At 31.9% G+C, this 15780-nt stretch overlaps 2 protein-coding genes across 2 annotated transcripts; one reads left to right on the forward strand and one right to left on the reverse strand.

Moving 5' to 3' along the window:
* Positions 1–2529: 2529 nt before the first annotated feature.
* LOC134234922 (metabotropic glutamate receptor 3-like) lies at positions 2530–10992 on the forward strand. Its single transcript, XM_062716969.1, has 6 exons — positions 2530–3038; positions 5718–5830; positions 6452–6645; positions 9054–9167; positions 9295–10494; positions 10736–10992. The coding sequence occupies exons 1-6, from the start codon at positions 2565–2567 to the stop codon at positions 10879–10881; spliced, it is 2241 nt and encodes a 746-aa protein (XP_062572953.1). The 5' UTR covers positions 2530–2564; the 3' UTR covers positions 10882–10992.
* A 3784-nt stretch (positions 10993–14776) lies between these two features.
* On the reverse strand, positions 14777–15479 carry LOC134234919 (collectin-12-like). The gene is made up of 3 exons (XM_062716966.1): positions 15447–15479; positions 15197–15287; positions 14777–15012 (listed from the first exon to the last, which is right to left on the reverse strand). Exons 1-3 carry the CDS (start codon positions 15477–15479, stop codon positions 14777–14779), a joined length of 360 nt encoding a protein of 119 aa, XP_062572950.1.
* Positions 15480–15780: the final 301 nt, after the last annotated feature.

The raw sequence follows: 15780 nt of genomic DNA on the forward strand, positions 1-15780 counted from the left end.
TAAAAACACAAGAATGTAACAAAAGACACTGATAAGTGTCTCCAGTAACAGTCAAAGTCATCTTAGCAATCTTATATAATATTTCAACAACACCAAAAAAGGTATGGAGACAAGGAACGATTAAGCAATGGATAAATCTTTCATAGAAGTTATCCAAAGAAAATAGTTTTTTCTGACAAAAATTTTTTGGGGGTTGACGAAATAGGGCCTAACTGAACATTTTTATACTTTTCTTATAAAATGACGATAAAAAAAACTTCACTTATATTTTAAGTAAAACAAGATTATCCCAGATACCATACATAAACATAGATAGTAATTAGGCAAGTATTTTTTCTGATCACAGTCAACTTGATCAGTGAAATGTGCTTTCAAATGTAATTTTGAATGTTGTCAAGGCAAACCCTGTCTTTCTCGTATTTACACCGTCTATCGTTGAACTGGCCATTATGAAACATGTCTACACAATCTTTATTTGGATCGCTTCCCTCGGGATTTCCAGATGACCAGTTTAAGGATACAACTCGAGTGTTCGAATGTTCCCAAACAAAGGTGTCTTCCTCCTCCCCATCAATTGCTCCGGTCCACGTGGCACAGGAATATTCATTTCTACAGGCTTAGAAGTAATACAAAAGAAAACACTTGTTTTAAATCAAGTCTAGCAAAACAAATAATATGGTAAACTATTGTTAACTATATTAAATCAAAAGTCTGAAGTTTTCACTATAGTAAATCAATGTTTTATAATTATTACTATAGTATATCAAAGTTCCAAAGTTTTCACTATAGTAAATCAAAGTCTCAGTTTTAATTATTCGTTATCAAAGTTTCAAAGTTTTTTTTCATCACGCAGGTACGTTAAGGTTTCTCAGAGAATATTGTAGTGTACTCTGTGCATTCACTTCTCTGCACAACAAAATATGACGTCATAATTGGAAATGACGTCAAGTCAATGCATACTTGAGCTGAAATGATGAGAGAGTGTCATAAACTTTATTTCAATTTGCAATTTTATAATTATAATGTATGTGAAAGCTAATATAAAATAAAGGTGTTTTCATCTTTTTTTTTTTAAAAAAAAGATCTTATATATCGAAGTATTTTAGATAAATGCTTTATTACTTTTGTTGAAAATTCAGCGTCTTCAAAATACGTACGAAAATATATTCAATTGACACTTACCCTTTTTATACCCTATTTTTTATATCCTATTTACCCAAGTTATTGTTAAATTATTTGTACCAGAGTAATAAAATAACTTTTCCCCAGCACATGTAGGGTTTACAAGGATGCAGCGAGATTATTTACATGACAAAAATGTAGTAGTAATTGTGCTAATTAGCTTCGCCGAGGTGATTTATGTAAAACTCTTCAAAAAAGTAAAAATGAACGTCACGAGTTCATCGAGGTCATGTTACCTCGCTCCATTACCCACAAATTGGTCCATTACCCACAAATAAAACTAAAAATCGACCTTTCGACGCAGTTTTACATTTTGAAGCTTTAAGAGGCCTGAACGTTACTGCGCAGTTTAATGTATATATAAAAAATTGCTTCCTTGTTTTTGTTGTTAATTTAAAAAACAACGTAGTTGATTCAATTGCAAAAATGGTTAAGGTTAAGGTTAGCATAAAAAATGTCACTATTTACCATTTTGAGAGACTGTAGGCAATCTTGATACATTTCATTCGGCCTATATGAAAAAAAAGCTCAAATATACATGACCGGTTTTCTTAATTTTTCATTAAAAATAAAAGTTAAAATTTAAAGTATGATTTTTCTTCTTGTTTGCCTACAAATTATGTCCTCCGAAACACCTTATTTGAATAAGCTAAAGTTATAAAGCATCATTAAAGGAATTTATTTATCAAATTTGATAAATTTGTAGGCACCTCTCATTTACTACATCTTGACCTTAATTCGTTTTAACTTTTTAACCTGTAAAAAATATTTTGAAGAGTAAGACATATTGCAGTAATGATGATTTTATGATTAAAGGCTATATTCCAGCAGAACATTCTGTACTTTGATTATCTTGGTTAAAAACAATGACATCCTTTTTTCTTCTAATTTAGAATGAATTTTAGGAAGAATGAATTTGACATTTGATTTCATGAGGGTCGATATTTTTTGAGGATAGCAAATAAATTATTGAATTTAATTCAAATCCTTGTCGTATATATTGATACATAACATTTATACACAAAACTCAAATTTTGCCAATAATACTCACGTGTTTCTCCTTGTCAATCATTGTTATATTTTTCCGTATGTCACTCTCTCTATGGATTTTGATTTTCCTTGTATATTGTTTAGAAATATCTTTCACTGATAAAATAATACAATAAATTGACACTGATATGCATGTTGCTAATATTAAGGAAACAATGTATGCCAAAAGAAGATGAATTATGAAGAACATTTTTTATCTAGACATGGTTTATTTCCTTATTTTGTATATATAAATCAAAGACAGCACATAAGAAACATTAAAGAGAAATTGAACATTTAAGCTAATGGAACGGTAAAAGTGTTAATCTACATCCCACAAAAGCTATAGTAAAATGGATGCAGAAAGGCAAATAAAATATCTAACACTTTATTTTCTTGCAATGGGGTCATTGGTTTGTAACAAAAGCGGACAAACATATCTTCATATTCCAGGAGACTTTATTCTGGGAGGGCTCTTCGCCGTTCATTTTACAAAGGACGATGGATGTGATATAAAAATCGACCCCCACAGCGGAATTCAACTCTTAGATACCACAATATTGGCGCTATCGGAAGTCAATGTTTACTTAAAACAGAAAGGGATAACTCTAGGCTTAATAGCACATGACACTTGCTACAATATTAACCCGTCATTAGAATACTCGTTAGAATTTGCTCAGCAAAGTTTCTTCACGAAACATGAGGAGACAGTATACAATAACTGTACAACAGTGGCATCCAGGCGGGTGATAGGAGTGATAGGTCCAGCTACAAGTAGAGAAACTCAATACGTGGCTAGTCTACTCGCTCTCTTCAAAATACCACAGGTAAACATGCACACATTCGTATTAATGAAAAATTGAAAACAAACAGTGATCGATCTTTTGAAAAAGCGCACATACGACAAAAATATTTGAACATATGCATGGTTTATCTTACAGAACTAGGAAAATTCCAGAGATAGGGTACGGTTTCAAGAAGGAGTAAACAGGTCACACCGGCCTTAAGCCCTAAATATTGGTCAGGGGGTCTAAATATTCCGTAGTCAAATATGGTGTAAAAATAAAGGGTTTTCCATTGGTATGTAAACGTCAGTAAAATAAGAACCAATGATAGGTTATATCACAAAATCATGACAACGATCCAAGAACTTATTAACTTTTGACTTTAAACGAGACTGTTGAGATCCCTGTAACATCAAATTGATATAATAATAGACTGGCTATTTAAACAATAAAATGCTTTCTTTGTTTGTTATTACTGAAATTAACGGAAGCAGCTGTTGCAGAAAAAATACATAACCCTGCACACACATTTTATTGCTTATATTTATATTTAAATAATCATTTAAAGTAGGATTAAAAAGATTAATTATTGTATTATACGTCTTTATACGTTTCATTGATGGAAAAGGCCAGAAAGCTGTACACACATGCCTAATGTAGTTAAGTGATTTGTTAAGAAATAAAGGAAAAAAATATTCAGTTGATGTAAATATATCCCAATGAACTTGAACTTAAAGACAAAACAGAGTCTACCACATACCCTTCGTATTTAGTTATTGAACTGATTATATACGAAAAAAGCCAACTAACAACTTAATTGTTTGACATACGAGATAACTTCGATTTTTCCATCATAAACATTTTTAGTAATATTCCACTTTAACCTAAATTAGTGGTATGTCCCCCAACTTTTTTTAAATTACGGAATGTTCCTTCTATTTAATAAAAACATGGGGCTCACGGCGAATGTATCCGGTCAGCAAGGGATGTTGACTCCTCATGGACACATAATTGGATTTTCGGCTGTCTGTGTTCATGTACTATTTACACTATTGTAATGTTTGTTATTTTTATGAGATTGATCGTTGTTTGTTATTTTCACCTTTTCCACGTAAATGTAACTATATAAATAGCCTGCCTAGGCCAAAAGAAATATAGTCGTACTCAGAGCTTGTTTTAGAGTAGTGAATGATTTGGAAGATGTCTACATCATATGAAGGTGATACATATAATAAAGATTACTATATAGATAAATAAACTTGACGATGGAAAAACTAAAATCATTTCATTTTCCGTTGAATTGATATTTGAACCTATCGTCTCTAATCGTAAGATAAAACATCTAAAATGCAACAGATGTGACATCCGAATTAATCATTCATGATTCTCAGACGATTCTTACACGGAAATCACCTTGTTCTAAATAATACTTAGGCTTATATTAATTGTATACATTTAACATGAAACACATGGAGATAACGAACAATATTATAGATCAAAAGTCCACCGAAACATCAGAGGTTTAAACAGGTGCGATGGAGGAGTGAGGATTCCCTGCCGACCGGTCACATCCGCTGTTTGCTCCTTGTCAAGATTGTGAAATAACGGGGAAACTCGTCGTCAATTCAGTGTTTAAATAATGGACTAACAATTAGCATGAAAATCGTCAGTCAGCATTTGACTCAATGATAAATTGTACTTGCTGACAAGGCCATTGTATCGACCATAGAACTTACAAATTGACTTTAAACGAGACTGCTGATATTCTTGTTTCATCAACTTATTTGTCAATAATTTAACTTGTTTTAGAAATTGTTCATACATAGAGCATGCTCTTGCGTATCGAATTAATTGAGATACATGTATACATGTGACGGAGGCACTAGTATATTGCTGCATAAGTAAGGGAAATTTACGATAGAAGTAAAATTAATGCAGATTTATCGTTTTACAAATCAGGACCCTTGGAGACAGATTGGAGCAGCAATTGAGGATCAAAGTTAATATTAAAATTCCTTCAAAAACAGCTAGTTTATTAGCAATATCAAGTAATGTCGGATGGTACAGATTCATGTTTGTTTTTTTTTCAAATTATGGCTTGCGGGGGTTTTAGTAGGTCTATACCAAAGCACAGTACGACCCAAAATGTCTACATTTCTTCTGGACAAATCAGGCCAAAAGGGGAGAGAAAAAAATGAATACGGTCACTATATATTGGAGAGGGCTAAAATAGGCTGTGCCTGCTGCCCTATCCTATTCATGAAAACATCAGTGAATAAAATATTGTTTAAATTAACTATATATTGGAGAAATTTATTCTCATTGGTAATAGAAATGAACAATTTCTAAGCGCTTTCTTTCAAGTCCAAGAAAAAATAATGAATATTCATATAAATAGGCAAGAAACCACGTATAATGAAGTATTCCAATGCATAGACCCTGGTGTAAGTAGTGTTGGAACACAATACGAAATTCTTTCTTAGTGGAAAAAAGATGAAAAAAATCTTTTGATAATCTTAAGATTAACAGTCGGAAGGAAACTACTCTGCCGAGCATTGTGACCCATCAAACTTTTGTTTGAAATGTGGTAAAAAAAAATCTATTTCGCAGATTAATTGCAGTTTTTTTTCTTTAAATTTAACGTTCATTTGTTTCAGGACATAATAACTTTATTATTAAATTAATCAAAGTTAAAAATCCGAAATGTTTTTATTACTATAGATAAGTGGCACAGCTACTTCTTCAGTCCTTAATGATCGACAAAAGTACAAGTATTTCAAGAGAACAGTACCATCAGACACGTACCAGGCCAAGGGGATTGTTCAGCTTCTCAGGTACGACTACAAGGATTTCACTTGATTCAGTCAAATGACAGAAATGCTCAGACAAAATTTGTTGCCTCGCATTGACCTTCCCCGTAACATAGAAAGCATGCACAAAAACCATTAAAAGGGAATAGATCGGGAGCAGAGGAAGCACGTAAATAAAAGATAGCTTGTGTACTTCAGTGGATTTCCCGTATCGTAACTGAGCTTTTATTTTTAGAAAGTTAAGAAAATTACAAAATTGTTGCTTTGAATGTCTTGCTTTCCATACACTTTATTAGAAAGTTACCTGTAAACATTTATGGTATAAAAAAAATAGTCACCCCTCCCCCCCAAAAAAATAAATTGTTAAAATCATAATTCGAAAAACCTCAAGATAAAACCTAACCAAAATTAGTGATGTTTTAAGTAATATTAGTAAGCAACATTTTCTTTATATAGCACAAATACGCATTTGTATGACAAAAACCATATTCAATAGTAGCATAAGACTTTTTTCCTATTTGAAAAATACTCATTGTACAATGTATACCTAAAATTTCCTTATATTCCGAGTTGTTCTCTTCTCATATGGATTTGGACTATTGGATTTTCTCTTCTTTTGTTTATAAAATTCATTTTTTTCTTTAGAGCAAATGGATGGGTATATGTTAGCATTCTCTACGAAGATTCTAGCTATGGCAAATATGGCTACCATGATATTAAAAGATTTGCACGACAAAACAATATATGTATTGGATATGAGAAGCAAACCTCGTCGGATATGACTGATTACGAGATCACCGAAGTTTTAACAGATCTTAGATCAAGAAATAATGCAAAAGGTACATCAATCCATTTGTATTCAATGATCTTTTAATAATGTATATATGAAAAAGGTAAATATGGTAACAAATAAATTGTAAAATAAGTAATTCAAGTAATATTAATAAGATCTAACCAAATTGGTTCTAAGTTGTAGAACTAATTTTTTGGACAGTGCATTCGCTTTTTAGAAATAAATGAAAGATTAAAACTGTTAGTTATTTTATTTTATTTTAGGAAAAATAGTTGTAGTCCTGTTTATGCTGAATCAAATTGCATACAAAATTATCCGCAAACTTCATAACACAGGCACTGAAGACTTTATCTGGACCGTAAGTGATGGATTAGCAGGACTTGATCCACCGGTTGGGCTAGAAAATATCATGAACGGAGCAATTGGATTAACCCTCCAAACATCTGAATATTCAGGATATGTACAATACGTCAATACGTGAGATATGATTTTCTCCTCTCGTAATTACATATCTTGGAAAACATTATTGATTTTCAAAAAAATGGACAATCTGTATGATTATGTACTTCATAAATATCATTCTCTTAATTACAAAAAAACTACAGAGACAAATCTTGATCCATGGTATTCAGAATTCTTACATCAATATTACCCAAACTGCACAGCAGGAAACTGTGGGCGAATTAATAACACTGGTAAATAGCATAAATAGGAACAATTATTAATTATCAAAGAAATGAATTTATTATTATTATCATCATTATTATTATTGTAAAATTTGATATAGCTTAATAAAGAAGTTACTTTAAAGCGCTTAAAAAATTGGAATGAATATTGAATAAATCAACAATCATAAAACACTTGATAGAGAAATTAACGGATTTAAAATTTGATCCTTACTTATTAAAACACTTATGATTAGAAAGAACTGCTTCATTTGAATATTTTAACGAAATAGAAGATCCCAAATAGTTTAGACAAGGTTAACAAATAACATTAAAACTACCTACCGATTTTACAGGTTAAAGATAAAACAGCTAATCAAATAGATATTATAATTCTCGAAATTGCTATTGAACAGGTAGTCTATGGGAACATTCCGTATCGTCATATTTAGAAATTTTGACACCTTTTCAAAACAAACTTTTTGACAACAAGAATAAATCAGTGGACAAGTAATATGACTTACTAAATATATTGTTTATGCAGGTCACAGCATCGAAATTTTAATCAAGATTTCTGAAATTCAAAATTAGAGACCCAATCAAAAATCATAGGTTTGCCTTTTTTATGTTCATTAATCATAAAAGCTTGGAATGCATATGTGATTGTGCTCTTTTTCGACAAAACCGTTGAAACTACTTTCATGACTCCCAGCGTTTTAATTTGGCAATTTGCCGTCACCCCAAATACGAAAACTGGCTTATTTCTGCATTAATTAAACATAAATTAAAAGGATTTAAACCATTTTTATTATCACACATTTTTGTAAAAACTAAAAGTACTTCTTAAAAAAATTCATACTGTTTATTCTTGCAACGAGCTATTGTACATAGTTATTATTATTCTTGTAAAATTTGATATAGCTTAGTAAAAAGGCTATTTTAAAGTGCCTAAAAAATTAGAATGAATATTGAATAAATCAACAATCATCAAAATTTAACAGAGAAATTGTTGTTGGAATACCATCGAAAAAACAAAAGTCCGGCAAAGAGAATTCAAACGCGCGGAGTAGAATTTCAAGTTTTACAACTGTATAAAAATCAATATTATATAAATCAGGATATTTCAACAAAAATAATGCATCAAAACAAAGTTAACAACTATAATAATCAAGTAATATGACTTTCTATATATACTGTTTATGAAATATTGATTAAGATTTCTAAACTACAAAATTAGAGACCCAATCAAACATCATAGGTTGCACTTTTTCTGTTTAGTAATCATAAAGGCTAGGAATGCATGTGTGATTGTCACACACATGACAAAACCATTGAAACTTTTTTATAATTTTACGAAAAATTTACATTTTGCCGTCGCTTTATTGCCTCTGGTATAGATATATGAAAATAAGGTCTAACATTGACAAATTACTTAGTATCACACAATAATGATAGTGGAAATACTGCTCTTTATAAAATTCTACCTGTTTATTCTTGTCAGGTATCCCGTATATCATCAGCGTCCGGGATGCAGTTTACGCATTTGGCAATGCCATTCTAAACATTTTAAAGCTAAATTTGTTGAAATAAAACTGGTGTATGTGAAGAAAAAAGAAAATATAAAAGGGCTAGTTTGGGAATACCTCGAGAAAAGCAAAAAAAGTGAATACAGTGCTTTGACATTAATATTTTCTGTTAATTTATATTTTTGCAATGTATAAAAATCAACATAATATAAATCAGAGATATTTCTGTTATGAAAAATAATGCATTTAAATTTCAATAACAGATCCTTTTAACACTTCATTCCATTTCGTTGATGGTGTTGAAGGACCGCCTAGATACAGTATCCTACAGTACATAAGAAAAGGCGACCATTTCAAACGGACTGAAATAGGAAAATGTATTACATTTATAATTTTATATCATATTTTCGTAAAATATAATCAACATGAAATTTAGAAATACAGTTTCTTGATTCAAGATTTAAAATACCATTTGAAAATGACATTTTTTCTCTATTAAACAAGTTGTAGGAGAAGAACTGGTACTCGATGCTGTCAATTCGCAGGTGGCCTGTTCTGTAGAATGCCTTCCTGGCTACATTAAAAGGATAACAGATATGTGTTGTTGGGACTGTACATCCTGTCCTTCAGGATCCATCACTAATTCATCAGACCCGTACATCTGTACACACTGTTCACACGGATACACTCCAAATGAAGACAGAAGTGAATGCATACATATTCCAGTATCTTACTTTTCATATGGAAATCCCTTTTCTGTTGCTATTCTTGTATTGTGTGTTTTGGGTTCTGTAATATGCATTGTTGTTTCCGTAGTATTCTTGCAAAAAAGAAATACGCCTCTACTAAAAGCAACTGGTTTTGAAACCAGCATGGTAATGCTTGCTAGTATTCTTATGTCATTCATATCTCCATTTATTTTACTGAGCTATCCTACTTCTTTCTCTTGTGCAGTATCTCGCTTATTTATCGGTATGAGTTATACTATGGCCTATTCTTCCCTCCTTTCTAAGCTTATTGTTTATAAGAGAGCGTTCGATGTGAGATCTGGTATTAAACAACAAGCAGCAAAAGGACATCACTTACCGAGACCTTACATGTGTACAATGATGACGGCTTTGCTACTTTCCCTTGCACTATCAGCTGTTCAGCTTCTTGCAATCATTTTCTGGTTGTTTATAGATACCCCAGAGCAGACGATATCGTATGATCTAAAGTCAGATCCTCCCGTCGGTCACCGTACGTGTAAAGACTCTAACAACTTCAATTATTTCCTTCTTCTTTTCTGGCCCTTTCTGCTAATGATTGCATGCCTTGTCCTTGCCATTAAAACAAGAAAACTTCCTGAGGGTATGAACGACTCACGTGAAATCATGTACTGCTCTTTCACTTCTTTCGTCATCTGGTTAGCATTCGTACCTCTGTATGCTTTCTCTGCAACTAATGCTGCACGAGTAATCTCCCTTTGTGTTTCATTGTTCATTCATGCCACCGTTTTCCTCAGTTGTCTTTATTTGACAAAGATCTACATTGTGGTCTTCAGACCAGAGAAAAACAACAAAGAACGCGTGATGAGAAGCACAGCTAACAGCCCTAGCAAGACACATAACACGTGTAGCGGTACCCATGATAGCAATGGTCTACAGAAGAAAAAAACAGATGATTCTCATTCTTGCAATTTCACGATAGAAGTATCTCATAATGGTATGCGTTGCTGGGGTTTTTATAAGTTTACTGAATTTAAGATATTTATTCGGATAATTTTGACTTTAAATTCTTATTTTCACTTTCATTCTTAATAAGTATATAGATTTTATTCATAGTCTGACTACTAGTATAAATATTTTACAAAAAATTGCCTTTAAGAACATAGAAATACACACAGCACAGCACAGATAAAATATACATATAAGAGCAAACATATTTAAATTTCTCTTGATTTCAGATGAGTTGGAAAATGGACAAGGCACCATTTTGTCAACAAATAAAATGTGTACGTCATATTTAAAAAACGATATATTGGATGCAGTAAATGAAATTGATGACGTTGTCAAATTTAGCGAAAACCCACTGTACAACTCTAATGCCTAGAGTTTTGTATTGGTAAAGCATTGACGAAAACCGAGTTCCAACTCTTCTCACCCATTTGTGTCATCCATCAGAGTCATACAAAGACAAAAAGAGGAGTTATTTGAGACTTTAAATAGGATGCAGAATTTGATGTTGTTTATATCATATATCTAAACCAAAGTAAATAAGAACAGAACAAATCTTTTGCTATTTTTCGAACAGAGTCAAAGTCAAAGTTCAAGTTATCTTTCTTTATTTCGATGTTTGGAATTTGCTTTCAGAAAAAAAGTTTTTATATAAGAAGCCATTTTTAATTTAATATATATCGTAAACAAAACAAACAGTTACTATAAATCTTAGACTTACATTTGTAAAGACTCGTTGAAGAAGTTGTTTCCCCTGTTCGATCCACAGTGTAAGTAGAATATTTATAAGTTTGGGACCTTTTAAATCTTTGTTATCCAATGTACTTCGAAATGAAATGTTTGAAAACAAAACTATTCAAATAATGACCAGACCACGCAAATATTTCTCTACATGATTATTTACCGTCAAGCAACATCTCTATAGGAACATCGAAATAAAGAAAGATAACTCTAATTTATCTTGCGACAAAATTATATTAGACCGCAAAATCGGAAAATATCTAAATGTTTGTTCTTTTCTTTGGTTTTAGGTATATGATATAAACAACATCACACCACTGCTTTGATCTCGTCTCTGGTATCAGCCCTCGCATGGTCTCGGCCTGCGCCCCCCGGATTTGGGCTCATACCAACCGCTCGGGCTGATACCAGGGCCGAGATCAAAACAGCAGAGAGGTATTCTATATATATATGGGGACGATTTGTTATCCTAGATTTTCTGTGAACTCACTTATATGCATGAGATGTTGTTTTTCTTTTTCTTTCGTTGATATCGCTGAATGAAGACACCCCCTAAGATTAATGGTTTTTCTTTTACAAAATGCAAAACTCAAATATATAACAACACTGTTATGCATGAAAAACAGAGGATGCTTACTCCTCCTAGGCAGCTGATCCCACCTTTTATAACATCCCAACGAAGAGACTCTTTCTCTTCATATTTATTCTGATATTATTTGAAATTTAAAACTAGTTTGAGAACTAATTTTAGCCAGAGCTCCTTTTCCTTTCTAAATATTAACTGTTTAATAAATTGTTTTGTTTATTAAGATAAGTGTTTCAATCTTCGATTACATAATATATCTTCTGCGATCGTTTTATCTCAGCTAAATTCTTATCACTTTCCAAGCAACAAAAAACTATTTTATATACGCTTTTTCGCGTAAATATTTGTGCATATATCTGAAGGAAAATATGCTGATTTAAAGTGATTTTATTCTGATATTATTCTAGATTCAACACTCAAATTTAGAGTTAATACTAATTTTAGCCAGAGTTCCTGTTTCTATCTATATATATTTTTATATTTACATTCGTTTTTTTTCTACTACGCCAACTGTGATATTGATTTGAATACCATTGTCGTGTATATTCACACGTAGAAAATAGCACTAACATGATGTCACAATTCATGAAATATGCCTTCGTGACAAGTCTGTGCAATTAAAACACCAATAACTTAAACAGAACTTAAAACCATTCCTTATATATCTGCTTAATAAAATCCGATACGTCACAATGAACACTTTACACCTGATATGGATTTTTGTCTTTAGTTTAATTCGGTGTATCCTTATGAAGCCCAATTAAGATACACAAGACTGTCAAGTGTAATTCATTTATCAAGTTTATATATATTGCATGGCTGACTAATGGTGTAGTGTTTTCAATCTCCGCTAACATATAATATCTTAAAGTTAAGGTTAGGGTTTGGCTTTTGGCCATTTTTAAAGCATTTTACAGGATATAGAGAGAATTACGCATTTCATGACGTCGTAGGATATTGCCTCGAAAGAAAATTATGTCATGTTCAAAGAAAATACAGAGTCAGCGTGGGTTCAAATGATAAATACTGCATTGTCAACCCAAAACATGATGCGCAGTTTCATATTTTAGGAATTCACAGGGCTAGTAAAAGCCCTTAGTGGCTTTTGCTCTTTGATCGATCTTAACATGGTACTCTGAGCCACTGATCAGTAACAGATATTTATTACGATGCAGGATAACATTTGAAATGACTGTTGATATGTCAGTCAACAATTATCTGTCGTAACAGATAGGAAGACCTAAAGCTTTCTTTTCAATTATACCTGTAAATATTTTCAACTTTAACAGCAGACCAAGAAGAGTTAAACACATTTCTACACATTAGTAAAACGTATCTTTATAGAAAAAAATTTTAAATGAAATTAGGATGATATATTCGCGTATATATATTCGCGTATTAAATGATTGAGGGGCAATATGAAAACCATCTATCCTTCTGTATTCTATAATCCAGAAGTGAAAAAAAAGAATTAGATAGATTACCTGATCAGCACGTATTGGGTCCTGCCGACAAAGCAGGTAACACACTGTCTTCGTTTGTAAGGCTCATTATATAAATTGTATTCTAGAAGAACTTTGATTTAATTATACAAGTAGTAATGCTACTTATACTCATACTTTCCTTTCTAAGGAAGAAATTCTCCAAAATCATATATCAGTTTTAAATATTTCTAATATTCCACAGAGCCAAAATGAATTTGAACTACCCTACTTATATTGGCTTCGAAACCTCATAAAAATCCTTACAAACAAAGATACATTGCGGGTCCCAGTAATTGTTCACCAAGCCTCTTTCGCTACTCCTCACTAAGATATTGACCTCAGTGAAGGAAAAACTTCAAAAGTACTGTGCAACAATATATTCAAGAAGCGGTGTGAATCAGATGTGGATACTCAAAAATTCTAAAGAACTTTTGGACAATTTGAAATCACAAGAATTTACCAAAATCAACAACTTAAAAACTTACGGACTTGTCAACTTTATACACAATCATTCCTCACGATAAATTAAAGTCCAGGTATTTTGATATCATTGACAGCTGCTTTTTCAATTAAAATGGAACTCATAAATTTACTTACTTGGTCATTGGGCATTTGCAAAATTATTTGCTTAAAACACTTTTTGATTGCACACACAAGTACTCTGAAGTTAATATCAAAGAGATGCTTGAGTTTTCGATTGACAAGTTCTGTGCGGTTTTTTGAGACCAGGTACTGAGTTTAAATTTACCGTGCAAAAATACAACCGTAGTAACGGAATTGATGGGAAGCGAGGGGAGGTAATAACTGATACATATTTACATTTCCAATGTATTTGTCCGAGATAAAATTACCAATTGTAAATGTAATTTATTTCCTCATGAATGTCTTGGCGCGGTTCCAAAAAAAACCACGTGCAGGGCGGGACAACACCTAGAGAGAAGCAGGCTTGGAGCCCGTGGATTGGCGGAATCAAAGCATGTAAATATAAGGAATAACTGTCAGATTTTTCGAATTCATGAAGATGATCAATGGATTGGCTTGTTTGATAATTTTATGCATAAACGCCTTCGGCGTTTATGCAAATTATCACACAAGCCAATCCATTGATCACTTCATGAATTCAAAAAATAAGACAGTTATTCCTTAAATAGATCTAGAAGCCATGATGTTTGTTTACATGAGGTAAGATCGAGTTTATTAAATCTGGAATTGTCCATGGAAATGAGGGAATTGCGTGGATATGATGATTAAGCTGGTCGTCAAGGGGGTTGTCTCCATACCAAACCAGATTATACAAAATAATTTGCGTTCCTTTTTGGAAATCAACCAATGAGAGGCGAGAATACAAACAAAATTAAATTATTCCCAAATATCATACAAATAAAAAAATCAGTATTCTGATCACAAAGTCAACTTGATCTGTAAAATGTGCTTTTAGGCTACATGTACTTTGAATGTCGTCAAGGCAAATCCTCTCTTTCACACATGAATGCATTCTCGTAATCACACGGACGATCGTTGAACTGGCCATCATAAAACATGTCTACACAATCTTTCCCATCTTTTCCATCGGGATTTCCAACAAACCAGTTTAATTGTCCTACTCGAGTGTTCGAATGTTCCCAAACAAAGGTGCCTTCCTCATCTCTATCATTTGCTCCGGTCCATGTGGCACAGGAATACCAATTATAACAGGCTTTTGAAGTAATTAAAGAAAACACAGGTAAATCAAATTCGAAGAACCTTATGTAAAACAAATAAAACCTATTTTCTTTCAGACAAAAATATGCTAAACTTTATTGTTTTGTGTGTCGTTATGAAAACTCTAACTTTGAAATGATTTGAAAAAATATGTTACTGAATATTTTCAATAAACTTACAAACGTTTTTCAGTACATTTTCGGTGATCCATCTATTTTCCTCCTCATTGTTAACTTCTACAAGGTAAGAATCACAGATCCTGCAGGACTTCTAATGAATAATAGATATTTGATTTGTGTGCAAATTTTATGGGGAAATGTTTTGTTAGAAATAAAACCATTAAAAATAGCTATTATTTTAAAATTTAAATAAATACATATTTAGCTATCCAAAACAAGATTTGACAATTGCTATTCTTTTGGAATTTACTATAAAGTACAATAAATTTAATGCTACAATCATGGTATTAAATTCAAGTATTGAATAAATATTTTTATAGAAATTTCCAAAGGAAAATTAAGCTATCATAATCATTCAGTATTATGTAAATGGTGAACATGATAAAGAGTGATTTATCAAAAAAAATGATTATGATTGATTTTTGTTGTTTTAAGCCGAGTCTGCAATATTTCAACCATATTTTGGCGGTATGAATTTAAATACTGTATAAATGGTTTTAAAAGTTTTGTAATTCGCTTTCAGGGTTATTATGACGATCATATAATTTACAAGATTCTGATCTGAAACCGAGGTTGTTGAAATC

The sequence above is a fragment of the Saccostrea cucullata genome, unplaced genomic scaffold, assembly GCF_032062105.1.
Source record: "Saccostrea cucullata isolate Sc308-1 unplaced genomic scaffold, CSIRO_AGI_Scuc_v1 ctg22016, whole genome shotgun sequence".
NCBI lineage: Eukaryota > Metazoa > Mollusca > Bivalvia > Ostreida > Ostreidae > Saccostrea > Saccostrea cuccullata.

What these genes read in the sequence shown, in the direction of transcription:
- LOC134234919 (XM_062716966.1), bottom strand. Translation starts at nt 15,479, where the DNA reads ATGATTGTAGCATTAAATTTATTGTACTTTATA. An exon ending in TAAATTTATTGTACTTTATA is followed by an intron (nt 15,288 to 15,446) that starts GTAAATTCCAAA and finishes ATTATTCATTAG; the next exon opens with AAGTCCTGCAGGATCTGTGA. An exon ending in AAATGTACTGAAAAACGTTT is followed by an intron (nt 15,013 to 15,196) that starts GTAAGTTTATTG and finishes TTACTTCAAAAG; the next exon opens with CCTGTTATAATTGGTATTCC.
- LOC134234922 (XM_062716969.1), top strand. Translation starts at nt 2,565, where the DNA reads ATGGATGCAGAAAGGCAAATAAAATATCTAACACTTTATTTTCTTGCA. An exon ending in GGGATTGTTCAGCTTCTCAG is followed by an intron (nt 5,831 to 6,451) that starts GTACGACTACAA and finishes TTTTTTCTTTAG; the next exon opens with AGCAAATGGATGGGTATATG. An exon ending in ACGGACTGAAATAGGAAAAT is followed by an intron (nt 9,168 to 9,294) that starts GTATTACATTTA and finishes CTATTAAACAAG; the next exon opens with TTGTAGGAGAAGAACTGGTA.